Source organism: Engystomops pustulosus, chromosome 1, assembly GCF_040894005.1.
Source record: "Engystomops pustulosus chromosome 1, aEngPut4.maternal, whole genome shotgun sequence".
In the NCBI taxonomy this organism is placed as follows: domain Eukaryota; kingdom Metazoa; phylum Chordata; class Amphibia; order Anura; family Leptodactylidae; genus Engystomops; species Engystomops pustulosus.
Genome location: NC_092411.1, coordinates 201,712,124 through 201,739,484, shown reverse-complemented (window position 1 = coordinate 201,739,484; position 27,361 = coordinate 201,712,124). Strand labels below are relative to the sequence as shown.

The following is a 27,361-nucleotide window of genomic DNA, read 5'->3' as shown; positions in this document are numbered from 1 at the left end:
TTTGTACACTAAAGGCACTAAGTGATTACATAAGTCACACCTATTGAAGAAGGTTAGAAGATAACGTGGGATAATAGTTACCTGCTATTGTCACCCAATGTTATATTGCTTGTTTATAGCTAATTCTGTGGAAAGGCAAAAAAGAGGATTTGTAGGAATGCAATAGTAAACTGTGGCTGTTGTAGCCCCCAATTTGATTCTAATCTAAAAGTTTACTGAGCACAAAAGCACACAGTAATAATTGTCCCTGTGCCACACGGGTGGCTCTTAACACATGGCTGCACTTAATGCAATACTTTTTAATGGATCAGAGCCCACAGTATTAACAGTGTGAAACCAGTCCATTAAAAAGTACAGCATGTCCTAGTTAGAATCATATTTTAAGGATCACTCATAGGCTATAGTTCATGAGGATCTAAGAAAAACAGATGTTAGATTGATGCAAATCGACCTTGTAAAAACTGATTCTAACGTCCTTTTTTCATGGCCAAGTACGTGAACATGTAGCCTAAGTGTGCAGTCATTGTCAACAAGCAACAGTGCCTTGACAGTTGACAGTTTCTATAGACAGGTGATTTCTAACTTGTTGTCACCTTATTTAAGAAATCCAAAACGAGAAGAGGAGCAGGGTGAGACCATTGATACTCTATAACACAGATGTAAAGCACACATGATATATCTTCCAATTTCAGCCTTATTCGGCAACACTCCTCAAATTTAATATTTGACCACCTCAGTAGTTTGTGTGAGTGGGTGTGTGTGTTTGTGTGTTTGGGGGGGGATATGATAAAACAGAGAGGATGCACCAAGCAGACAACTGTTGGGTAATAGATTGTCTTCCAATTTGAAATAGTTGCTATTACCATGAAACCAACAACCTAATTGGATTTGCCGGGCACCATAATTATTTTGTTGCTGCTCTAGTTTTGATGAACTGTGTATCTTTTGTGGTTTAATTGATGGCATTGTGTTGTAGACACACATAGTAGATACAGATGCTCTAAATATGTTTAAGGTCACTGTAAGTCAAGAAGGTCATTGTTGAATAATAACAATAAGCACATAAGTAGGGAACTTCAGTAATGGAGTAATATCATTAATGTCATTTATGACTTTCTTTTTAATGTTACACCAGTTCTTGGATACCAGTCTAGGAAATTAGTTTGCTCCATTGGGACATTTGGGTAATTATTTTCAACAGCACTTGTCTGAATAATGCGTATGGTTCTGCATGTAAGTCAGAATTATAATTATATATTTTATGGTTCATTGATTGTAGGCTTTGAACATAACACTCTACCTTGTCTGTCACTCATATGTGAATTGCACCAACATTTGACTTGTGATATGTGAAATATAAGGTTGTGTAATGTCATTTGTCAGCTAAAACTGTGTAATGGGGAATTCAGCGAACAATATCTTCCTGTAAGGACGGAAAATTATAGTACAGAAAATCTATTTGCTTTAAAAGGAAGTTGTCAAGTGATGCTGGTGATCATTGAAAAGATGGGTAACCTTCAGAATTACTGAAACACATATGTTCACAAAGACTTAACTGAACTAGTCAAGGTCACATACTGCATATCAATAATATGTTCCTGTAAGATATGATTGAAACTATAATGTCGATCATTGAATATATATATATATATATATATATATATATATATATATATATATATATATATATATATATATTAGAATCACATCGGTAAAACATAGAGAATAAAATGCTAATATAACTATTGAACAATCACTGTAATTTTCTCATTAGTGCATTGCATTAAAATGAAAATGCAGGTGATACAATATTCCACTAACTCCTGACATCCTCAGCAGACCACTTACTGTATATACTCGAGTATAAGCAGAGTTTTTCAGCACAAAAGAATGTGAAGAAAAAACCTATCTTGGCTTATGCTCGAGTATTAAAAAAACCTCTGTGCTCACCTTTCCGACGCCCCCCTCCTCTTCTCTCTTATGATGCTCCGACTCCATGTCTCTGCACATTCTGTCGCACACACCATGACATCAGCCGCTTGCTGACATCATAGTGTGTCTGCCAATGGTGCTGATGGTGTCGGAAAGGTGAGTATAGAGTTTGTATTTATTTCTTATAGGCTGGGCATACCTCAGGCAGGGGATACCTCAGGCAGGGGGCTGGCTATAAACTGTGAGCAGGGGCTGGCTGGCTATATACTGGGGGCATGGGCTGGCTGGATATATACTAGAGGTCATGGGCTGGCCATATACTGGGTGGTATAGTTTGGATAGCTATTCACTAGGGGGCATGAACTGACTGGCTATATATTGGAGGGCAGGGGCTGGTTATATACTGGAGGGTATGGGCTGGTTGGCTATATACTAGGGGGAAGGGTCTGGCTGGTTATATACTGAGGGCAGGGGCTAGCTGGCTATATATTGTGGGTCAGGGCACTTGGTGGAGGCAGTGACCAATGCATTTTCCACCCTAGGCTTATACTCAAGTAGGGGTTTTCCCAGTTCCCAGTTAAAATTAGGTACCTCGGCTTATATTCGTGAGGTCGCTTAAATGCCAGTGTATATGGTATTTATCCGGCATTCTATAGTTTGATGTGTGATAAAGACAGAACATCAAACACATAGAACAAAGAAAGTTATCAGAAAACATCTAACTGCATATTGGTTTCCATATGGGATATCAAAAGATCGACTTTTAAAGCTTAAATTTAAAATTTGATTTATTCATATTTTGCTTAAATGTCACCAGCAATCAGGTCTAATCAAGTCTCTTCAATGTGCCATTTTAAATAATAGACCTCACATTCATTAATGGCCTTTTCTAATTAAAACCTGTCTGCATGGATTAAATTTGTCAATCCTAATATTTCTTTCTTATACATTACATAATGCTTTGTATGAATAGAATAGTGCTCAAAAGCCTATGCTTGCCTTTCATAGAAATTTACATCACCCAAAATAAAGAAAAAAAAAGGAGTATTGACAGATATGTGACATAAACCAAAATAACTTATATATACAATTACAATCTTTCTTGATAAAATCCATCAAAAACACCACAATTAAACACTTTAAATGGTTCATGTTCTTTCTTGTACTGTCATGCAATACAAGCATGAATAGTACAAGAAAGTACTGTCAAGCATGAGTAAACCAGGGACACTTACTCATAGATCCAGGAACCTTGACTGTGGTAATCTTCTTTTATTTGTTAGCCATGGCCTCCTTCCTTAGAAAATCAACTTTTAGAATTATGCTAATGAAGCTGAAGGGCTACCCTAGCCCCTGTCTGGCTTTACAAACTGTAACACGTCTCAGTCTCACTCTCCCCACTACACATCCTGTAAGCTCAGCAGAAGTAAGCTTGCAGTGCCACATTAGCAGACTGGAGGGGCTAAGGTAGTCCTTCATATTCATTAGCAACATTTTAAAGTTGATTTTAGAAGGAAGAAGGCCATAGATAACAAATATAGGACAATTACCATAGTCACAGTGCCTGGATCTATGAGTAAGTTCCCTGGTTTATCTTGCTTTAGTTTAATGGCAGATTTCCTTTTAAACAGTACATGAAACTAAAGCTTGTGAGGCACATTTACTTACCCGGTCCCTGCGCGATCCCCGATCTGGACTGTCCGACGAGGATGAACTCTGCCGCCATTCATGAAGAAGCGCCCGATATCCTGCATGTGTCGCTTCCCTGATCAGGTCCGCCAAAGTTCACCTCCTTCTTCTCGGTGTATGTAAGAAAAACAATTAAAACTGCACAACAAAGAGTGCATATACATGGGTTTGGTAGCAAAAAACTAGTGTAGCCCACACCTTCCCCAGCCCAATGTCACCAAAATATGGTGTGACAACTGACCATTCAAATCATTGGGGCTTATTTACTAAGGGTCATTGATCGCACTTTCGGGGGACAGTTTTGACAGGTGTTTAACAGGGGTTTGCGCTGGTAGTTGTTGTTAGTAGAGAATGATTAATAATCAAACAAAGAATGAAGATGATCTGATGCAAAGAGTGATAACCACACGCATTCCGCCACACACAGTGGCTTCCTCAGGGGCTCCTTCTTGTGAGACAATTTTTGCACACCAATCTTTGTTTGGCTGTTCATAGATTATTTCTATGGTATGGGCTCAATACTATACATAGATATTTCCTTGTGCCAAAAGTCTTTTCAAATTATGTTTGTGCATATATGTCATATTAATACTCTTAGTTACCACAGAGAAGCCAGATGTAAATAATAATAGTAAGAAAATGTCTAAAAGTCAATGAAAATTATGTTGAGCAATCCATTCTATATGATACACAAATACTACTTCATTTACTTGTGCCAAAATAGGAATAATCAACAGTAATACCAAGTAGAAATTCACAGAGTTTAGGACAAATTGGGAATTTCAGCAATGTAACTGCTGTTGTTAAAATTCTTACGTTCAAATTATACCACTTTTATACACATCCAATGTATCACAAATATATTCACCTTTATTGAATATATAAATCTTTATTTAATAAACACTTACCATATATACTCGAGTATAAGCCTAGTTTTTCAGCACAAAAAATGTGCTGAAAACCCAAACTCAGCTTATACTCGAGTAAAAAATATATAGTTTTTACCAGGTTTTTGTGGTAAAATTAAGGGCCTCGGCTTATACTTGGGTCAGCTTATACTTGAGTATATACATTGTATATTTAATTATATTTATGTAAAATTGTATGTTTTGTAGGTAAGCATGACACATGAATAGTGAAGATGCCTTTACATCTCTAGTAGAGTACATTTATGGCTTAACATACAGAATCTTGTACATCATATGCTCACTTATGGTTACATAAACCAATCATATTGGTACTAGCAGAGTGCCCAAGGGTCTACTGTTTCTGTAAATGAAAGTATTTTCCAAAGTAGTGGATCCCAATAAGGAGATGCACAATGTGGTAAAATATGAAATATAACCATAAGTACTTGTCTCCAGTCCTCTTTAACCCTTTTAATTACATTCACGTTTGGTCATAGCTAGCCATAAACTCACCCTTTTGTAGTGCAAATGTTAGTTAAATTAAGAACATGAGCAGAGACAAGAAGTCTGTATTTTCAGTTTATCCAGGAAAACTACACAGCAGGGGAGATACAACACCCGGGCCACATGAAAGAGTGGAAGTATAAAAGAGCCTCTCTAGACCACAAGTCTTGTGCATAGGATCAAAGGATGGGAAAGTTTGATGTGTTTCTTTCCTGACAGAAATTAGAACCAGAGGCAATGGACATAATCTTTAGTTATGAGGTCGCCTCCCACATCCTTGAGTAGGTTGGACTTGAGGAACCCCACTAAATCACCTACCACCCTTATTCCTGGTCATAGACCCCTCTTGTCTGGTATGGGTTAAAAGGTGACAAGGTTTCCGGTGGATTAGAGGTAATAGCATATTTTTCCACCATCCCATCCATAGTCATGGTATTTAATAACATCTCACCTAAAATAATATGTCTGACTGCGGGGAGAGGTATATTTTAGTAACATGTAAACATCCTATTCTCAGTGACGTCACTAGTTCGGAGGTGGAAAGAAGACCTACTGTCTATAAATTATATAGCTATGCTAATGCCTATTGCAAGTTATCTTAAGACTGCAACACCTTTTTGAAGGCTACCTAAGAATTCTTGCGGCGAACACTGCGGCGAGTCACTGTAACTGTTTCATCTGTAAGGCTATTTATTTTTATCCCTTTTATTTTCATGACCGTTTGGCATGTATCATATGTACACTATATTGTTTTATAACCTTTTTATCTGACAAATGTATATTTTATGTGGGCACTGTACTTCTGTATATTATATTTTAAAAAAATTAATAAGTTGCTGTGTGTAGCCTGAGAGAATCTAAGTTTCTGAAGAGATAGCGCTACTAGGATCCATTCTCTTGTAGTCGTATAGATAATTGCATAATTGTAAATCTGTAATTCGGGTTTTTAAATTGTTGAGGGACTTATGTAGCCAGATGCCTTATTAATATTGATTTAAAGATAGGTAGAGGCAGCAAAGAAATTCAGTGAGGGCTAGGAGAGTAAAGTGTAGAGTAAAGGCACCATCGTGCATAGGTGGGCAGGGCTTTATGTGCTAACTTTGAGGCTCTCTAGCATACATGCACACAGTGACATTACTCGAGAGTTTTTGCACATAGGTACAAAAAAAATTGGACGTTCATAGGCGCTGGCTATTTTTCCAGAGAATCATATTTCAATGGTGCTGTATTTATTAAAAATATCAGCCAGTGTTTTTTTCTAGCATTATTAAATAAACTGCACCACATACTTGTAATTGTTAAGTGTCATTCTACTTGTTACTACATAACTATCCCTTTTGGGCAGTTGTATACTTTATTCCTTTAAAGCTATCTAAACTTTTAATGGAACAGCACCAATCAATAAGTGATAAACGTACACTTTATACTTTCCACCCTTAATTTTCATGGTGCTTTAGCAGTGTATATTCATGTGTGGAACAGCATCCAGTCAGCCAACAAATTAGTGGTAAATCACATATAGATAAGGGTGCACGCCAGATGTTGATCCTAGTTGCCAGAATGTAATTGTATGTAAAGAAGAAAATATAAGCAGCACTCCAGGATGAAGTATTAAATCAAAAGTCTTCCTTTATTCATCAGAGGTGTGGTGGAACATTTCGACCATGTAGGTCTTCATCAAGCATCATGCCTCTGATGAATAAAGCAAGATTTTGATTTAATAGTTCATCCTGGAGTGCTTCTGATATTTTCTACTTTATCTAATAACTGAGCTTTCCTACCACACTGACAGCTGATGTTTCTTCTAATGCTTCTTTCTCCCGTACTGAGCGGTGTATCTGAAAGAATTCAGAGGCCCAGTCCACATCGGACAGATAAGGTGGCTAATGATTAACTCTTACAATAGGTAGAGGATATTTCACTTGATGGTTCACCTCTGTAAGGAGATTACACTATTCAGAGACCGACAAGGCAGAAAGCTGATTAACAAAACATCTTAAAAGAGGAAGAAAATCATTAGAAAAAGTAGAACACAGGAACATATTTTTTGATAAAGAATGTTACAAAGTTCATTATTATCATCTGTACATTTGATTTCTGCATTTTTTTTGAAAGTCAAGAAAGCATTCAGAATCTTTGATCACAAAAAAGAAGAAACACCAGCAGAGAAACCTTTTTTCCTGTTTCCTTAATGAAGTATATTACAAAGTTTACTATTATCATCATACTTTTGATTTATGCAGTTTTGTTGATAGGTTGGTTACTCTTTAAGAAAGCCTTCAGAAACTATGTTTACAAAAGGAGAAGAAAGTAGAAAAAGACTGGAACAGAGAAGCTTTTTTTATATTCATTGTTAATAAAGTATATTACAAGGTTTAATATTATCACCTCCAGAATTCACTTAATTTTAAATTAAATAAAAATTACTTCAAATTTTGCAAGTGGACCACATTGATTGTGTCTTGTAATACCTGGGTTATAACAATGCAGCAGTATTACCCTTAGTCTTATGCAAATTTTCTATTGTCTCTGACAAACTCACTCCTGCTACATTTTTGGAAAAACAATTGAAAATTAAAAGTATAGAGTGTATGTTATGTTCCAAATGTTAGCACTTCAGTGTCAGCTGAAGTTTTCAGTAGTAGAATATTCTATGTATCTTGAAAAAGTCATTAGATCTCCAGGGTTTTATACATAATTGTGACTATGTTTCAATGTGTCTCCTGAAACGCCATGCTCTATTGAATAAGCAGACATTGTGTAAATAAACAATAATAATCAGAATAATTATATCCTTGCAGGATTCTGATCACTTTCAATAGTAAGATTAATGACAAGTACATCATCATGGGGTAATTAGACTTGTTTTGCTAAATGTGTATCAGAGTGTAACCACAGGCATCTGACAAAAGAAAATTTAAAATGTCGCTTAAAAAGAAATAGAAGTATTTGCTGTACCACAGTCAAGGAAAAAAAAGTAATACTATAAAAATTTTCTCTTTACATACGTGATAAACACAGAACCTTGTACAACTTGTCATAACGAAACAGTGTGTGGCAAATATAAAAGCTGTAATTTATTTATATATATCAAGGAACTGTTGTCAGTGAATAGCATGCAGTAATAACTAGATCATGAAGGAGATGTGGTCAGTGAATAGTGTGCACTAATACCTAGATCATAAAGGTTCTGTTGAGAGTGGATAGCAAGCACTAATACCTAGATTGTAAAGGTTCTCCTGGTAGGGAATAGCATGCGTTAATACATAGATTGTAGAGGTGCTCCTGTCAGTGAATACTATACAGTAATACCTAAATCAAATATTTGCATGGCATTTTCTGTGCTGGAATTTTGCCTATAGGTGATAGCTAATATTATTTAACCCCTTACCGACATGTAACTGTACGTCACATGTTGGTTGGATGTATGGAGTGGGCTCACGGACTGAGTCTGCTCCATGCACAGTATATGTTAACTGCATTATGCAGCTAACACCAACGGCTGACACCCTCGATGGGGGCTGGATAGTGAGTGAATGTTTACCTACTTTGGGTGGTGTGTGGTCTTTTGCCCAGACAAATGAGTTTCAGCATGGACTGCTGCATATTCCCATGGCTATGCTGGAGGTGGGGATTGATGCTGAATGGATGAGGAGGCGGGAGAAGAGAAGCAGAGTGGGAGGAGGAGACAAACTGAGGCAAGGAGTCCTTTAATTCTCAATGGTTTAACTATTGTGATTCCTATCTCAGGTTTAGCCGCCACTACATTAAACCAGTGGGCAGTTAAGGAGATGTGATGTCCTTGCCCATGCTCATATCAGTTATGTGCAACTTGCTACTAATGGCATTGCACAGTTCACACCTTATTTTCTCCACAACCTGTTGGTATTGGGCAGGTATGACCTGCCCAGTAGTGGCGGCTGGAAATAACATAATATGGGACAGCCACTGCCATAACATTTTTAAATCTGTATGGAATGGCAGCTTTGTCAAAGGCCAATATTTCAACTGTCCCTGTCAGGACCAAGGTTCATTGATGAGATGGGTCAAACTTCTGCTTTCTCTCCATTGTTTACAGGATATAAAGCTAAACCCTTTCCTGAGGTGTTGTGAAGAGGTTTAGGAATGTGTGGTGGTGTTACATCCTCCCTTAGCGGGGATCAGATGGCCTTGTCACTTGGGAGGAGCTGATAGAGGCAACCGAAGCAGCCATAGTTTCCATGCTCTTTTTCTTGGTGTGTCACCCACCGCAGCCCATTTTTTATGGCACAGTGTGCAAATCACACATGTTTTGTCTTGAAAAATATGCAGCTTTACACCTATCCACATTTTCTGCTGGCTACCTAGGGCTTCATGACCACCGCTTTTCCTCTGAAATATTGTTGCCTTTGAGCCATGTTGGGTTGAGGACATCATCATCATCACCCCTCAGACCTTCTTCTACCAGACCTTCTTCATCTCTGCGCTCCTTATCATTCTCCATATTGCAGAAATCTGGCACTTTGTTTTCATCATTATCATTGTAGATGTCCTGTGATGGTCCTCTGTCCACATCCTTGTCCTCCAACACAAGTTGTTGGGAGTTTGGTAACTGTGTTGCTCTAAGTGGGTCAGATGGATGGCTTACGGATTTCCAGCTAAGAAAGTTATCATGGAGCATTAGTGACTGCTCCATGACCTGTGGCTAAGACGTCATTTCTGTTTCGAATGGGGTTGAGTTGGAGGGCGTAGCACTAAAGAAAGGGAGTTGAAGACAATGCGATTGAACTTGAGGCAGTCTCTGCAATGTCATTGATTAATGCCTTAACCTCTTTTGGCCTCTTCATTCTGGGAATACATGTGGAGTGCTTGAAAAGGTCAATTATTTAATACCTCTAGCTACCCCTCAACGTCATTCTAACACTGCTGCCCAGTTCCACTCATCAACATACGGTGATTCTAGTGCAGTGAAATTAACAGCATTTCATTACTATTATATTTTGCTTATTTTTTAGTTTATGTTAGAATTTTAAGAACTTGCCCTAGCCCATTATGGAAAGGGCAACTATCTTGTCATTCACACCATTTTTCAGCACTCTAGCCCTTATACCTCCATTTTTCAGCCATTTTTGGGTCATAAAATTCGGCTATCGATTGACTTCAATGGTGTTCATGTTTGGGTCAAAGTTTGGCCTGAAGTTTGGGTCACTAAACAAATTTTGGTGTTTTTTTTTGGTGGGATTTGGGAAATTCAAACAATCTTGTTGAACCCCAATTTTGACCAATCTGCTCTTCTTTAGTCAGGATCTCAGATAACAGTATAGCGGTTTAAAAGTTATAACTTGTTATCAAAAACATTGCATTCAATGCATTTAATCAACAACGCATGATTGAACATGAATACTAAATAATAAAAGATACAAAGATCATGTCGTACAAAACAAAGGTTGTTACTGGTATGATGTCATAACAGATAAATTACAAAAACAGATGTATGATATAAGAGGATGAGGCATGACCGAAACCATGTGTTAAATCATGGCTCCTAACTAGAATAAGCTAGGAATTTCTCAATAGTTTAATTAGGTTCCTTGCAGAGGTTATCACCATTCATATCAGTCCCTTATTCAGTGAGGTTCACAGTCCAACTTTCCTAATTTAAACAATTATTTAAAGTATAAATTAAACTTTTTTAAGGCACCTTATTTCCTCTCCATTGTGTAGTTATTATGTAATTACATCATTTAAAAAGTAACCTGTAATATTAAAAATGGAAGTCATCTTCCCCAACATCACCTGTGTGTGGAACTCACAGCTTCTTCTCTAAACTAAATCAAAGACTATGCTTATAAAATGTTATGCTTTGAAATGGAATTTGTTAATGGTTTCCAGTGATTAATTTATTTCTTACTTTGTGCCTAAATCTCATCTTGTACTAATAATAATGGATAGCTTATTTGCATATAAATAGATTTTAGTATTTGCTGAAGAAGGGACCTAATCTGTTTTCATGTTTCATGTTAAATAACAATGGTGCAGTCGTGATCAGTAGTTATGAATTGCAATCTTTTTATTTTTTAAATGTAAATATTCACACTCCTTTTAGATTATTTTCATCTTTTATCACTTCATTCAGAGGATAGGATTGGCTTGATCTGTGGGATGATGACTTGAATGTGTGGAGCATGATACAAAATATACATACATAATATATACAAAAATATGCTCTCCACATAGTTAGGATCTTAGCTCATGGTGGACTTACCTTATCCCTTTTCATTATACTAGCCAACTCTCAAGGATAGTCTCAAAAACAATTCCTCAGTTGAGGTGATGATAGGAGATCTGCTGTGTAGAGGGTCTGTAGTCTGTGTATTTGTTTTAAGGAGTGTCATATGGGCCAGGCATTGAGTAGCCATATTTTTTCTCTAGGTTTAAGATTTATGGTCAAAACCTATCATTCAACCCTCGAAGAAAGGGGTGAAAAAGCCAACATATACAGCAGAAAAACGTAATAAATGGTAAAAAGTTATAAATTTTATTAAGTCAAATTACAATATAATGGTTAAAAATGAACCCATAATAAAAAAAAGGGGGACACAAGCGAGTTGCTCTAGAAGGAAGCTTTCTTAAGTAAACCAACCGTTTGCCGAAGTCTAGGAGACTAAGGGCATGGATTACTGGAGCCGTGTCCTGGGGTCTGATGATACCCAGATAAATGTATTTCGTTAAGTTGCCACATGTGTGACGGCATAAAGGTGAGGATTGTGTCATGTCTGCATTGTGGAATAGTGGCAGGGGAACAACTAATCTACCCCCTCATTACCTTGTTTCTCACAGCCCATCGTCAAGACATGAACAGCTGTGGAAGGAAATCAGAGAAGCTGAATGGTCCTGAAAGTAGGTGCTGGATAGAATAGATAGAAGGATGGATAGATAAGACGTTTTTCCTGGACATAGGGCAATGGCCTGAATGCACAGAGAACCCATTTGTATAAAGAATAAAAGAAGCTATGACAGATTAATAGGAATAAGAATTAATAATATTTACATTATGTATGAATACATTTAGAATACAGATTTTACTGTAAAACAGTAAGACAAGACAACATTATAAAATTATGTACAGTACAGTTTTTTTTCAAAAACCCGCTATAATGTAATAAGTACTATGCTAATTATAAAAAAGTAGAAGAATAGAGGCTATTTGTAAGGCTTACCAGCAGATGGCACTCTGTGTATACAGTACTAATTACTTGGGCCGATTGGCACACATAAAACAAGGTAATACTGATTGAGGCTCTTACCTGCTTAGAATTCAGCACTGGTTCATACAGTGCCAATGGGGACATTTGCCAAAGGCAAAATGGCAGTTATATTGTTAAAGACATGTACAGCATAAAGTTCTATAGAAGGGTATAGTCATTGTTGTATAGCAATGACATGCATTGTTTATATGATGTTATGCATCTAATCATAAGTGGTAATATCTAATGAAGTAAATTGCATCCAGACTTTGATGTTCGCAGCTGCTGAGAGCTCTGTGTTTAGTCGTACACCTCATAAATGATCTATCCTTTGCAATAAATGGCAGACAACCCCTTGTGCTGTCTCGTCCTCTCTTGCTCTTTATAAACCTTCATCTAGAAGTGTTTGTTCTCATTTCATCTGAGACCTGCTGTTGACTGGTGTGCGCACAATTAATAAACAGGCACAGATTTGCAGGTGAAAAGGCATCCGTGTTGTCTTCCATGTAATTGGTAACAGCGATGTCACGCCTGATGCTCCTCGTGATAGCTCGCTATATGAAGTGATATCATCAAGAATAGGATGCCTGGATACTGCACAGATTCCCCTGCAAAAATATTTGTACATTCTTCAGTGCTATCAGAAAATACTGTTCTGGCTTATTATGGTCAGGGATGGGATAAAGCTACTACTTAAGAACACCCAACTTAAGACGACCCCTAGTTAGAAACTGATCTCTGGATGTTGGTAATCTACAGTACTTTAGCCTTTGGCTACAATAAACAGCTCTAACAGTTATCAAATCATTTTTAAAATCCAATTGTCACAGAGACCAAAAATTTTTTTGCTGGGGTTACAATAATAAAATAAAACCTAACCTACAGAACCTATCCTGTACGTAACTCGGGGACTGCCTGTACTCTGTAATATTACTTTCTCAGCATAACAGCAGTAACAATCAGTAACTGCATTTACTTACTTTCCTTCTATTTTTTTCCTGTACTCCGGGATAATGCTTTATCATGATCCCTGTACTCTCGGATTACTTTTTACATTTCCTGTTCTCTGGGATAATGTGTTCTTTACTTGTAATATGCGGTTTTAAGGACGCCATAGCGCTGTGATACGGGAGATTGATGCTCTAAGTGATGGTGTGACTCAAGTCATCCCTTGTCCAGGACTGAAATGCATAACAAATAAAATAAAGTGTTTTTTTTGAGTCTATTACCATCCAACTCGAGTGACACCATAATTTTGAGCGTCGATATCGACATTACAACTGTACTAGGTCCTAAAAACCTCATCCGTATACCTACTCTTGTGCCCTGGAGCATAAACAGCATCCGATGAAGAACTGCTGCCCTAATCTTGAATATACAAGCGGTCCCTCTCTTAAAGGGAACCTGTCATCAGAAATTGGCTGAATAAACCACTACCAGTATGATGTCAAGCAGTTGAACAGCTTTTAAATCATGTTTCTTGCATGACCCAGCTTGGTGGCATTGTCCAGATAATCATCTTTGAAGTTAGATGTAAGTTAGATATATAAAGTCAGTGAGGCAGATAATTTAACATGGAGGTCAAGTTCTCCCTGCTTCTGAACACCTCCTCCCATGGGATTGACATCATGGAAGATCTGAACAATGATGCCCCCAGACACAGGGCCATCAATTACAGTGAAGGGGGCATTTTAAGGCAGTGAAAGTTTGACTTCAATGTTAAACTCTCCACCCCCTTGACCTCCTAAAATAAATTTACATCTCCCTTCAATCTGGTTGATGACAGCCATGAAACAAATATCATCTAGTGACAACATACTTCTAGTGGTTTATTAGGCCAATTTCTGATGACAGGTTCCCTTTAAAGACACCCAACTCAATGTAGTTGGGACAAAAAAAATTGTTGTCTGGAGCTACAATTATAAAAAAATACAGCTCTGACTAACAAATTCAACTCAATAACAGATATAAAGAACCTAACCTGGGGACTGTCTGTAAAAGGCCAATGTTTATTTGAATAAGGTGTGAATCCATCTGCACTTATTGAAACTCACTGGGGGACATCTTTATTTGTGTCAGTTTTTTCTCTTTTTGCAGGTTTTCAGATTTTTTGGGACTTTTTAGGTGCATTTTTGTGACTATTGTAAGCTGCTGGACGTGTCTGTTGCATTCTTCCTAAATGTATCTTTCCAAGACAGATTTTTTTTTTTTTAGACTTTTTGTAGAGCAAATCAGAGACTTTTTAGGTGCAAAACGAATTACAACTGTCCCCATGCTTGGTTCCATAAATGAACCTAAAAAGTTGAACAAAATGCAAAACAAAACGCAAGACACAAAGAAAAAAAAGGTGTGTTTCACAATTCCAAATTTAGAAAGATACACAGCACTGCTAAAATATCCCAACTTTAGCCAACTTTACAAAGTTGCAAAATAAGACAAATGATTTATTTGCCCCATAGACTATAAATGTATCACACCAGGATCTTGTGCCAATCTGTTTTTATTCTTTTTCTATTCTGGTTCTTGATTCTCCGAATCGGATATGATCCAGGATACACATTCCTTTCCATGTACTATGGAATAAGGCTCAGTTCCACCATTTCCACCACTAAAACAATATGGATTAAAATGTCCTATGATGGCCCAGTGCCGTACTCTTTTGGTAATAGAGATGAATGGAGCTGCAGTGTGCATGTCTGGCCTTCCATTCCATTCATTTGGGGTACAACAACAAGTAATCCCCTATCACCAACCCCTTTAATTAGTTTTCCTGTACTCTGGGATGAGCTACTATCCCTGTACTCTGATTTCCTTTTTATATGGATAATGCTCATTTACTTTCCCTGCACATCTAATAACCCTTAGCTATATTCACTATATTCTGGAATAACAGTTACTTTCCCTGTACTCTGGGATAATTCTAAGTTACTTTTTATGTACTCCATTTTTATCTATTAAGGCAATACTAAATGAATTAAAAAGAAGTCATCTGCTAATAGTGGTAAATCTTTTACATGGTTTAGTTTTATGACTCATGTTGGCACAATTGACAGTGTTTGTCTTAAAGGGGTATTCCGGGAATATGAACGTCTGATACAAAAACCCATGATGCTGTAAATAAATGAATATAACAAAACTCAATGTCATTAGTGACAAAATGGAGCTTAAATAGTTTGATTTTATGATTCACAAAATGTTATGGCCTCTCTAAAGCAGGTGAAGTTATAACAAAGATGGTCGCCACTGGAAACTACAAATCCCAAGATCCTTTAGTTCTCAGTAACTCCATCTCTGTGTTATTTTCTGCCCCCAGTGATGATGTAACAGACTGTCCTACTCTGTTACAATAGTAATGATATGTAACTGACATCATGGCTCATCACCACAACACTGGCCATACTGGCTGCACTGCAACCAACCGACTACAGCCAAACTTAGTGATGATCACATGACCTTTCCCAGGCAGGTGCAGGTCATGTGATGTGGACATGTAACCAATGGCCATCTTCTGTCCTGTGTCTTCTCTACGCTGAGGAATTTAACGGACTGATTAAAGTGCCAGTAGCATTTTAATTCTTCATTACAGTCTATGTCAACAGGGAAGCAACATTTTAAATAACAACTAATTTTATAGTAGTTTATATTTTACTCACATTTGTATATGAATGATGCTGATTCCTGGAATACCACTTTAATGTTTTCGGTCCTGGTTTGGTAAATGTTAAATTGTGTTGGTGTTGGCGGTTGTTGATAATATAGTGCTATGTACAGGTATTTGGACATGTGTCTAGTATTGCTTTATGATGTATCTTACAGTATAATATAGAACCATTCCCTTTATAGGTAGAACTAGTTTTTACAACATGTACAATGGAACATCATGGGGCATCATAAAGGTCTGATACATGTAGTTAGGAATTTTATTAATTGAGTGAATGGAAACCTTGTCTCCACCACCACCACAGTACTATAACTGCTGCCGATTGCAATAGGACCTGTACAGGAATAATCTCAGCCCTATAGAGTCAGACATTAAGGATGAATGCAGCTGCTTTTGGCACAGATTTGTTTAGGGTTGTGATTATGTTATCTGCTTAGACATTCATTGTATTCTGTGTGAATTTTGCACCTGCTAAAAGCTGACAAGTACAGTTCCTTGCTGTACCAGGATAGCTGCTGTCAAATTGATTATTTGCATTGAAGAAAAGAATATGCCATTATACAGGCTTCATATGAAATGTCCCATAAAGACAGGAAAAGATCCCCATCTTTGATCTGGGCAAGAAAACTGCTTGATGTAATATGCAAAGACTAAATCTGGAACGACTCCTCAGACGTTAGTTTCTGTGTGTATAGTACGTGACTTAAAGCAAATCTACTTTAGTCTTTTGTAAAGGTTATGATATGTACTGCAGGCATACTTTTATTATATAGATTAGCCAGCTCATTTTTTAAAAGAATGACTTTTGTATTTATGTAACCAGAGCCCCTTATGTTACCACAGCCCCTTGAGGTGCCTCATAAGCCCCCCCCCTACCCTAGACACTTCAATCACATCTCCTGCTTCATCCCGATTACGTCACAACTCAAAGGCATATTAGTGAATGTGCATTATGTGTCTCTAACACATGCAGCCTTCCACAGTGAGTAGCAAATGGTAGGAGGGGAATGAGGAGGCAGTAGTAATGCCCTCACATCTGATACATTTACATAAATATAAAAGTTGGCTAATCCATTTGATAAAAGTATGACTGCAGTAGTAGATTTCCTTTAATTGTAAGTCTAGGTAGGCAGGTATTTTGTGAGAACACCGATCAGGTTGTTAAAACCCTTAGATGCTCCTTTCAATGCTGATACACATCCATGGTTTTTGCAGATGCAGGAGGTTCCTTCTGTTTTGTCACCAGTATCCCTTACATGGTGCCTTTGGTCATTAAGGAAACTAGGGCCTCACAAAGGCCAGTCGTGAATAAATGCGGACAGATCATAATTCTGATATCTCCTAGGGAAAAAAACTGTAAACAGTGATATAAAGTTGAAAAAAGTTGTTTGCAAATTAAAATATAGTTTTAGGACACATGGAAAAGAGTCTGCCGGACAGCTTTCCTTGCTTCTCTCTGTCCAACTTAGTTTGATTGTCAGGTCTCTCAGCCTACACAAATAGAGTGAGACCTGTCCATCATTCCCTATATGCAAAGTTTAATGTGAACAAGATTGCTGGTCTTTTTAACTAATGGGATAGTGCCCATATTTCTGACATCAGTCCCTGGTGTTCAGTGGTCACTCAACTCCTCGGGCTCCTCATGTTCTCCTCATCCTCCTCCTCATATAACCTGCAACCACACATCCTCTTCCTCTTTGAATCTATACCACATATACACTCCTAGTGCCTAAACCCCCATTTTCCCCTGTTGTCAAAGAAATGTACTAAAGCATTTTCCAGGACTTGATGTAATGATGTCATCACTATAAGTCCTCTGGCCAGTAGTGAATAGCATCTACATATACTGTAGATGCTATTTCCTTCAAGACAACAGGACCTTCAAAGTTTTCATTACAAGTTCTGGAGGATGAGCCAATGTACTTATTTCACACATTTTTCAGCATGGCAAAATGTGGCAAAACAATACCCCCAAATTTAGGTTGCAGGGTGACACCCTAGGTCGGTAACTACCCTTACTTATCCCTTTTTTGGCCCTGATTCATGTACCTATTGTTCTTTTTTCCTTAACTGATCCTCTGCTAAGTGAGGAACAAACATAAAACATAAATATTCTTTTTCAAAATTTTATTCTTTTAATACAACAATAAAACTTTATTTGCTGGGTACCACCAGAATACTGATCATACTGAAAGTAAAGTTATTTGTCATTTTTACTATACTGTGAGCACCATAAAAGTATTGTGTATTATTTTTTCCACTATATAAATATTTTTTGTTTCTCAATATGTTATATTACACGTTAAATAGTGCAATTAAATGCTACCGTTTCCCCACAAAACCCTCAGGTTGAAATGAAAATTTAAAAAAATATCACTGCTTTTGGAAAACAGGGAGGGAAAATTGAAAAAAGAAGTTCAAACTTATCAAATGACTTGAAGTATCAGCCCCTGAGTCACATTTTACTTTAGTTGACAAACATGAATATTTTTTTGGCATCCATTATCAAAGCATATTTGTAAATGCCTAAAAATGTGAATTCCAAACTTAATTAACATAGAACTAGCTGACAAAAAGGAAAGCAGTAATATAGGCAAGTGTTGTAAACTACAATATGCCTACTCATGTATATTAATCATTATGACACCAATAGAGTTTTTCCGTCCATTAAATATTAAGCCTTTGGGAGGTCAAACACAAAAGCACTCTACATTGCTTGTCATATGAATTCCCAGAACTATGATCTTATCACATATCCAAAATGAATTCTGACATTTCAACTAATGAAGACAGCTTACTTAAATGTAATGAAACCTGATATATATGGAAATCATCATGCTGTTTTGATCATGCATCACAGTCCTAGATTGGTGAGCACCAAGAATACTGACATGAGAGGTGATGAAGACATTGCTATACTCTGATCTACTTATTAAGTGTACGTTGTATTTCTTGAGTATTGAAAAGCTAAAGATGGGAGGGGGGGGGCAGTCCTATACAAAAAGGAAATCTGAAAAATGATTAACAGCTTAAAATGCATAGATATCCTCAAAGACACTTAACAATATTATTTTAGAAAATAATTACTTTAGAAAAAAAGCTGCTGTGCAGCGGAGCCCAAAATGGATTCAAAATTAAAGAGAAATATGAAATAGTCCTGCTGAAATTATTTTTTAAAGATTTTTTGGTTAAACATACTTTTTTAATGATTTAAAAAAAAAGTGCTTTACTATAGTTAGTAAAATGTACCATATACAGCAGACACCTGAGTGACATTGCAGATAGAATTATAGTAGAAGATTTATCATTGTGTCTGATTCTGGATCAGGTCATACTTTGAACCATCTATTGGTTGATCTAGTTCACTCTCAGAAACTGCATTTGAATGATTCTTGGCATAGAAGTCACACCTCAAATGAGTGGGGAAAGTGTAAACATTTTTTCTAAACCACACATGTTAAAGGGAACCAGATGGATACTTTTATCAGGGGTCAAGATCATAAATACTGTATATTCCAAATATGTTTTTTTTTAAAAAAGGTCTGTGTCATGTTCTGTTTGAAATATAATGTGATATATAATTGAAGTATGTGAAACCTTTTTTTTAAATATACAAATAAGTATTTATTATTTTTTTCAAACATTTGAGTTAATAACAATAAACAACCAAATAATAGAACAAAAGAACAATTTTTGCAATTAAAACTGTACGTATGAAACCACTTTTATGTGAAACTTTACCTGGCTGCCTGCTAGACTCTTCAACCAAGTCCTGGGGGGAGGGGTGTCCATCTTCTTTGTAGCATATTTCCTCCCGTTGTCCTTGTCCGTCCCATTCTCTCTCCCCCTGATGATGCCTCAGCTTAACACAGTGATCCCTCTCCCTCTGGCATCTCAGTGGGCAAGATGAGAGAGAAGATTGTAGGCGGGGCGACGAGCATGGAAGGAAATATGCTACAGAGCAGACGAACATTGTGATTTGAAATGATCACCCCACCTTCAAAAGCCTTAGCTGAAGCATTTCATATCACACAGACATTTTTTTAAACCTGTTTGATATATACAGTAATTTGTCTTTAGGAACCAGTCCCCTGATAAAAATAGCCCTCTGGTCACCGATTCCTTTTAACTGCACATGCAAAACAGCCAAAGATGAGTATTACACTTACTACAATGTTATTAAGGTTAAAAAGATTGTCATACAGCTCTGATACATTATCTGGCCTTGTATACCAGAATCCAGTTACATAAGTCCATGCTGATGGTTTAGCGGCACCAAATATGATGAATGGTTCAATTTAGGTAAATTATGTAATTTTTTACATTGCTTAAGTTTTACATAAATTTTAATAAAATGTTAACTAGGAGTTTTATTCACCCAAAAGTTTGGACACACCTTCTCATTCAAAGAGTTTTCTATATCTTCATGACTATAAAAATTGTAGATTCCCACTAAAGGTATTAAAACTATGAATTAACATATGTGGAATTATATACTTAACAAAAAAGTGTGAAACAACTGAAAATATGTCTTATATTCTAGGTTTCTCAAAGTAATCACCTTTTGCTTTGATTACTGCTTTGTATACTCTTGGCATTCTCTTCATGAGCTTCAAGAGGTAGTCACCTGAAATGGTCTTCCAACAGTCTCTAAGGAGTTCCCAGAGATGCTTAGCACTTCTTTACCGTTTTGCCTTCACTCTGCGGTCCAGCTCACCCCAAATCATCTCGATTGGGTTCAGGTCTGGTGACTGTTGAGATCAGGTCATCTGGCGTAGCACCCCATCACTCTACTTCTTAGTCACATAACCCTTACACAGCCTGGAGGTGTGTTTGGGGTCATTGTCCTGTTGAAAAATAAATGATGGTCCAACTAAACGCAAACCAGATGGAATAGCGTTCCGCTGCAAGATGCTGTGGTAACCATGCTAGTTCAGTATACCTTTATTTTTGAATAAATCCCCAACAGTGTCACCAGCAAAGCACATCCACACCATCACACCTCCTCATCCATGCTTCACGGTCGGAACCAGGCAAGTAGAGTACATTCGTTCACCTTTTCTGTGTCGCACAAAGACACATTGGTTGAAACCAAAGATCTCAAATTTGGAATTATCAGACCAAAGTACAGATTTCCACTGGTCTGTTGCCTGTCCTTAGCAGTGGTTTTCTAGCAGCTATTTTACCATGATTGCTGCTTCACACAGTCTCCACTTAACAGTTGTTGTAGAGATGTGTCTTCTGCTAGAACTGTTTGTGGCATTGACCTGGTCTCTAACCTGATCTGCTGTTAACCTGCTATTTCTGAGATTGGTAACTCAGATGTGAGGCAGTTTCTTTGTAGCGCTTGATGGTTGTTGCAACTGCACTTGGCGACACTTTCAAAGTTTTGGGGACACTTTCAAAGTTTTTTACACAGCTGTGTATCCATCTGACTTCTGCAGAACGCAACTGATGGTCCCAACCCCATTTATAAGGCAAGAAATCCCACTTATTAAACCTGACAGGGAAAACTGTGATATGAAAACCTTTCCTGGTGACTACCTCTTGAAGCTCATCAAGAGAATGCCAAGAGTGTGCAAAGTAGTAATCAAAACAAAAGGTGGCTACTTTGAAGAACCTAGAATATAAGACACATTTTCAGTTGTTTCACACTTTTTTGATAAATATATAATTCCACATGTGTCAGATAAATAGGTAGAAGGAGCAGCACCGTGGATGACCGGATTAAATCCAATGTGGGTGGAGGCTTCAAGGAACTGACTCAGGATCCCATATGCATACAAATTCCAAGGACGGAAGCAGCACTCCAAGATAAATAGTGAATATTTATTCCACCAGTGGTAAGTGCTACGTTTCCGCTGACTCTATGCAGCCATTCTCAAGAAGCATAGTGGGAATCACTATGCTTGAGAATGGCTGCATAGAGTCAGCGGAAATGTAGCACTTACCACTGGTGGAATAAATATTCACTATTTATCTTGGAGTGCTGCTTCCGTCCTTGGAGTTTGTAATTCCACATGTTTAAATTCAGTGTAAATCTACAATTTTATAGTCATGAAAATACAGAAAACTCTTTGAGGTGTGTCCAAGATTTTGGTATGTACTTTGGATGTGGGCATTAAAAACAATTATTATTAACCTTGCTGTCTCCGTAACAGTAAGCCATAGCTAATGTACAGATATTGACACAAGCCTAAGTTTTACATTTTAACATTTCATAGTATCATAGTATATAAGGCTGGAAGGAGACGCAAGTCCATCAAGTCCAACCTTTAAGAATTAAATAAATGTTTTATCCCCATAACCCATGATATTTTTTCTCTCCAGAAAGTCATTTAGATGTGGTTATTCCTGTACGACATCACTTGAGCACATCCCTACTGCATAAGTCGGTGCTAGAACTAGGTCCTCCCATTGCTTTTGTATATACCAAGTTCCTGTGTGAGGACCAGATCACTGAATGACAGTAACAGTATCAGAGTATGAGAGGAGGACCACCCACTGGACTCCAAGCACAGAATTAGTAGGGGTTTCTCATTAGTAAATGACAGTAATTACAAAGCTATATATCAATCTGTGCTTATCCCATACTATTTTGTAATAATCTCATAGCAAATGGAAGAAGGCCCACACAGTGTCCTCATGGAAATATGTATGTGAGAAAAATGATGGAAAGGAATCCAATTACTGTATATATGGGATGCCTTGTGTCATCGTGATAAAAGCCACGGATCATAGAGTAAGTCTTTAGTTTGGATGAATGTGTCATTACTGGCTATTTGAACGCATCAGACCTATGACCATAAGGTGTTCTAGAAAGTTTAACATAAATTTAGTTAATGATGTATTACTAGTCAGCCTTGATATGCACCATTAAAATGCTTGGCGTTGTATTGCTTAATAAGCATTGCTAAGCAACTGAAATAAGAGAGAACTAGTGAAGTGGGAGCTTCTCTTAGCATTTTTTACACATAATGAAATCTATGAATCATTAATCAACATCTGCAATTATCTGTACTTGTTCAACTAAGTTGAAGAGAACAATTAAAAGAGATAAAATGTTGTGCAAATGTAAATTTGCTTATATGAAAAACCATCTTTCAAGTGGGATACAGGGAATTATGTTGTATCATAGTAAATTGCAGGCACAGAAACTCACACAGTGAGAAAGGGTTTCAGGGACCACACAATTGGCTGTCTATTTCCAAAGAGCTCTTATTTATCTGTGATTGATTATAATTATGTCTAATTTTCTCATTGTCTATTTTTAATAAGCTTTACTCCTCTATTTGATCCTTGGTGAGACAATGTCAATTTAGAGCTGCACTGTAGATTTATTCACATGGCTGCGGTACAGCACGTCTTTAATGTGACCATTGTTCACTGGCTCCCAACCATCACACAACCATTAGTACTGACATAGGCTGAGTTACACCCCACATTAATCTCCTTCACCACTCAGCTGCCACCATAAAACAATGGATAACTAATGACAACATATGTAACTTTTGTATAGACATCAAACATAATAGAAGAGAGCACATTACTTGGTTAACATGTCATCTGTGTAATTTCATTATTTTGCTCAGTTAGCTGAGATAATACAGTTTTGTTCTATTTTCTATGCGGGTTCTCATTTCTTTGATGATTTTTTGACCAACATTAATCATAAAACAGGTCTGTAATGTAGCAGGCATAATGCGCCACAGCAGGAGGTATGGGCCCAGTTTCAAGGTGTGCCTCCTGGTACTCGCCTCATAGTTTGCTGAATAATGGAGATATTACATAATTTTTCCAGAGCTTCCAGACTAAGCAGACCTAAGCAGACAATAACACATGATGGAAACGATTGTATAGGAAAGTATTGAAGATGTTGATCAAGTGCTGGTCTAGGAAGGAAGCTGATTCAGATTTTATTTTGGAGTCTGTTACTGTAGGCTTCTGTGAAGGATTTTTACGTAAATCACACAACGAGCCCCCTCAGCATAGGCTTAACAGGGACATTGAGCAGTTCTGGGGCATGTGGCGAGAGTGTGAGATCGTACATTAGGTGCTCTTTCTGGAATTAGGGGACTGGGTCCTCCCCGGTGATGGAGAACCAGAGCTGCAGTTGCTAGGAAACGTCTGCCAGACACACTCAAACACCCATACTGACGCTTGTTGTGCTGCTACCTCTGGGACACTACCATGGACCCAGTCCAATTCAGGGCTTCAAGAGGGTAGCTACTTTATGAGAGTCTTATGATATTGTCAGAAACTCTGCTATGACCAGGGCAATGTTTCAGGCCATGGCAAAAAGAACTCCATTAGGTTGAATAGGGCTTCCACAGACAATAATCAAATGTTTAAGAAATCTGCTAATCTCGTATAAAACTGTTTGCCATACGTGAATAGTCATACCATGTCATACTCATAGAAACTGCTATAAACAAATGAGAAAAACATCTCAGGTCTCAATAAGCTGGGTTTATTTTCATCATAATACAATTAGAAAAAGACAGAACAAGGATCATCTGAGAGCTATGTATCTCCCCATTTGGGTCAAACAACTAGACTGAAGCACACTAGCAAAACAAATGTCTAAAAATAATAGAATACATGTTTTACAATGGCCCAGTTGAAGTTCAAACCTCATCACAATTGCAATCTTTTTCCATGGAGAGCTCTCCATAAAAGAATGGCAACAAACCGCAATGAACTGAAAGAGGGTTGTAAAGAAGACTGGCACTAAATCCCTCCATAACAATGTGAGAGACTGAGAAAGTCACAAAGAGATTGATTACATCAAGTAATTGTATATACAGAAGTTTATATGGTTTTAGTTTATAGTTATGTAGCTGCCAGAGAAGCAGCCTTGTGCAGAAAATGTGTACTCCTAATAATCCTAGTAATCAAAATCCTGTTAATGAAGATTCGTTTGCAGCCAACTAGGAGAGCTGCATATATCACTGGGAAACTCTTCCAACTCTGGCTTCACTTTGGGGAAGAATCCGGCAGCAAGCAAACTGATGGACTGTGCCAGGTACACAGCCTGCACTGAGAGAGATAATGATATGTGAAGAAAAGCCTCCTACCTTTTACCTCAACAGCCAGACACCCTTGTCCATAAAATCGGCGCAGATGGAGGGTCATGTGATCTCTAACTGTCCGATCATCCTGCCAGGACCTTGTGGACAGGAATGGACAGGAAAGGCTGACTGTTGAGGTAAAAGACAGGAGGCGTCACTTTACATATCAAGAAAATGGTGCAGGACTTTTAATAGATGTATATTGCTATATTACCTAATATCCTGCCCCCAACACTTACACACACATTACACATTGCTTATTTTCATTCACCTATGTAAATCCTGCAGCTTGATAATAAAACTTGCCGATTTGACATGTACATTTTACTGTGTGAAATAGTATTATATGCAGGTGCCTGCTATAGTGTGCCCATGTACCCCAGGAGATGACTGTATTGCTCCCAAATCCCATATCTAATTTTGCACTGATATGGTGTCTTTCATTTAAGTAGTATTATCTGTTTTTAGTGTGTTCATTTTCCATATAATACATTTTACTTACAAGCTTTCGGTGGTGGCCAACTGGAAAGGTAGCCATTTAGAAAATAAATAAATTTTTTTAGAAAACTTCTTCTGATCTATTTTACAAGTTATCCATGTTTGTATGCTAAAGTTTGCAGTTTTTTCCTAATACCTGCAAAATAAGTATGGCATTTCTTTTGCAGTTCATTGAAATATCGACTTTCAAATGTGTAGGCTCTATTGTTGTATATGTAAAACACTATAGACCTTCATCATAGCCCTCACTGTCATGCTCCCCTTGCTGGATATACATACAAGAGCAGGGCTGTATGAACTGTATACCTTGTTCCTCTCCATGCTAGCATATGTGCTTTTGAAATTATCCATCTTTCCTATTTTGTGCCATGTTTGCCCTGTAGCACTGGCTGACATTTCATAGAGAGTGAACCAGCAAAGGGGCGTAAAATATATAATTATAGGAAGCGGCTGCTTGTGATTTTCCCATTTCATACTCTTCATGAAGCAGACAGGGGTATTTGATCTGGAATTATAAGTTTCATTCTTCACTGACCTGTGATTAAAAAAATTTGGCGTTTTAGTAAATAAACAGGCTCCTGCATTATTCAAGCTTTGCAATCGCTGCTAAATGTCTGCTTCTTCTGAGTGGTATACAGTCAGGACCAGCTTTGCTTTTTTAGCTATTAAATAAATGAAATAACAAAATCATATAGAGTAAGTACATAAGCCAGAAAAAGCACCACAGCTCAGTCTTTTCCAAGCACTGTCAAGAAATAGGCAATGTCTAATTTATATTGACGGCTTCATGTTGAATTAAAGAAAGGATGAAAGCAGCACTTAATATTTGCATAATATGAGCCATCCTAATGTACTTTAACATTTTTCAAATTGACTTTATTGCTGATCTGTTCGCAACACTCATGAGGATAAAACGTATTGCAATGACTAAAGCACAAAAAGGTTTCACTAATGCAACTGATATGTATGCAGAAGTTTGGCTCACACCGCTTGTCTCGTTGGCTTTGATGCCAATTCACATCACAAAGGTTCCCGTCAGCACTGAAATATTCATAAAAAGGTACACATATACTGTGACCTTACAATGCAGGTAGCTGCTGACTGCAAATGTAGAATCCGAATATGAACACTTGTTCGACAGAATTGCCATTGAGGTCACCGAAAACATGGTGAGCTTGGTATATCACAAGCACTTCTGAATTTGAGAACAGTAATTCAAATTGAAACATATTAAACTTTTTTTTTTAATTTACATATGTACATGTAATTAAGACACAACATTCTTAAGGTTGATGTTGCAAACTGCTAGCTTATGTTTAAAGAGAATTTGCCTGCTTCTGGGTCGCAGATAGACTAAAGATTTGGCTTGTAGCTTTCTTGAGAAAGTTTGTTGGCTTAGTACAGAATTTTGCAACAAGGGCAGGGCCCATTCAGGTCTGGGATAGAAACATTTGGCAGTCAAAGTGGCTAATAAAATAAGCCCCAGATCTTATGCCCACTTCAATGGCGCACTAAATAGTTTATTTGCATATTGAGAACAAAGAATAACTTTCTTGATTCAGCCCACAAATTGAGATGCAGTGCACTACATCTACAAAACCAAAAAATAATGTGTGGTGGTGCTCACCAACACACTATGGGAGGATAAATGGGTGCTATAACAATAACCCTAGTATCATCGGGTAAAAAAAAAATGGAAAATGGCCACCTGGCAGTCTGTAAATGGCCAGCCTCTTCCCTTTTTGCCTCGTGCCTGAGAGAAAGATTTGCCTCATGATTGTCCGCTGAATTCCTGTTGTGATCCTGACTTCCTGACTCTGGTTCAGCTCCTGTGCTGCCGGACCTGACCTCCTGCCTGTCCCTGACTACGAT

General features: G+C 37.5%; 1 protein-coding gene across 5 annotated transcripts in view; it reads left to right on the top strand.

The window, feature by feature from the left end:
• STPG2 (sperm tail PG-rich repeat containing 2) overlaps positions 1–27,361 on the top strand; it is a 373,296-nt gene that overhangs the window by 208,237 nt on the left and 137,698 nt on the right. For 4 of the 5 annotated variants that reach the window (XM_072118075.1, XM_072118057.1, XM_072118038.1 and 1 more), the window contains one exon: positions 11,853–11,912. The exons of the other annotated variant lie outside the window; for it this stretch is intronic. In XM_072118075.1, the coding sequence (XP_071974176.1) occupies positions 11,853–11,912 (60 nt within the window). The remainder of the gene's footprint in view (positions 1–11,852; positions 11,913–27,361) is intronic. 5 annotated transcript variants of the gene reach the window in all.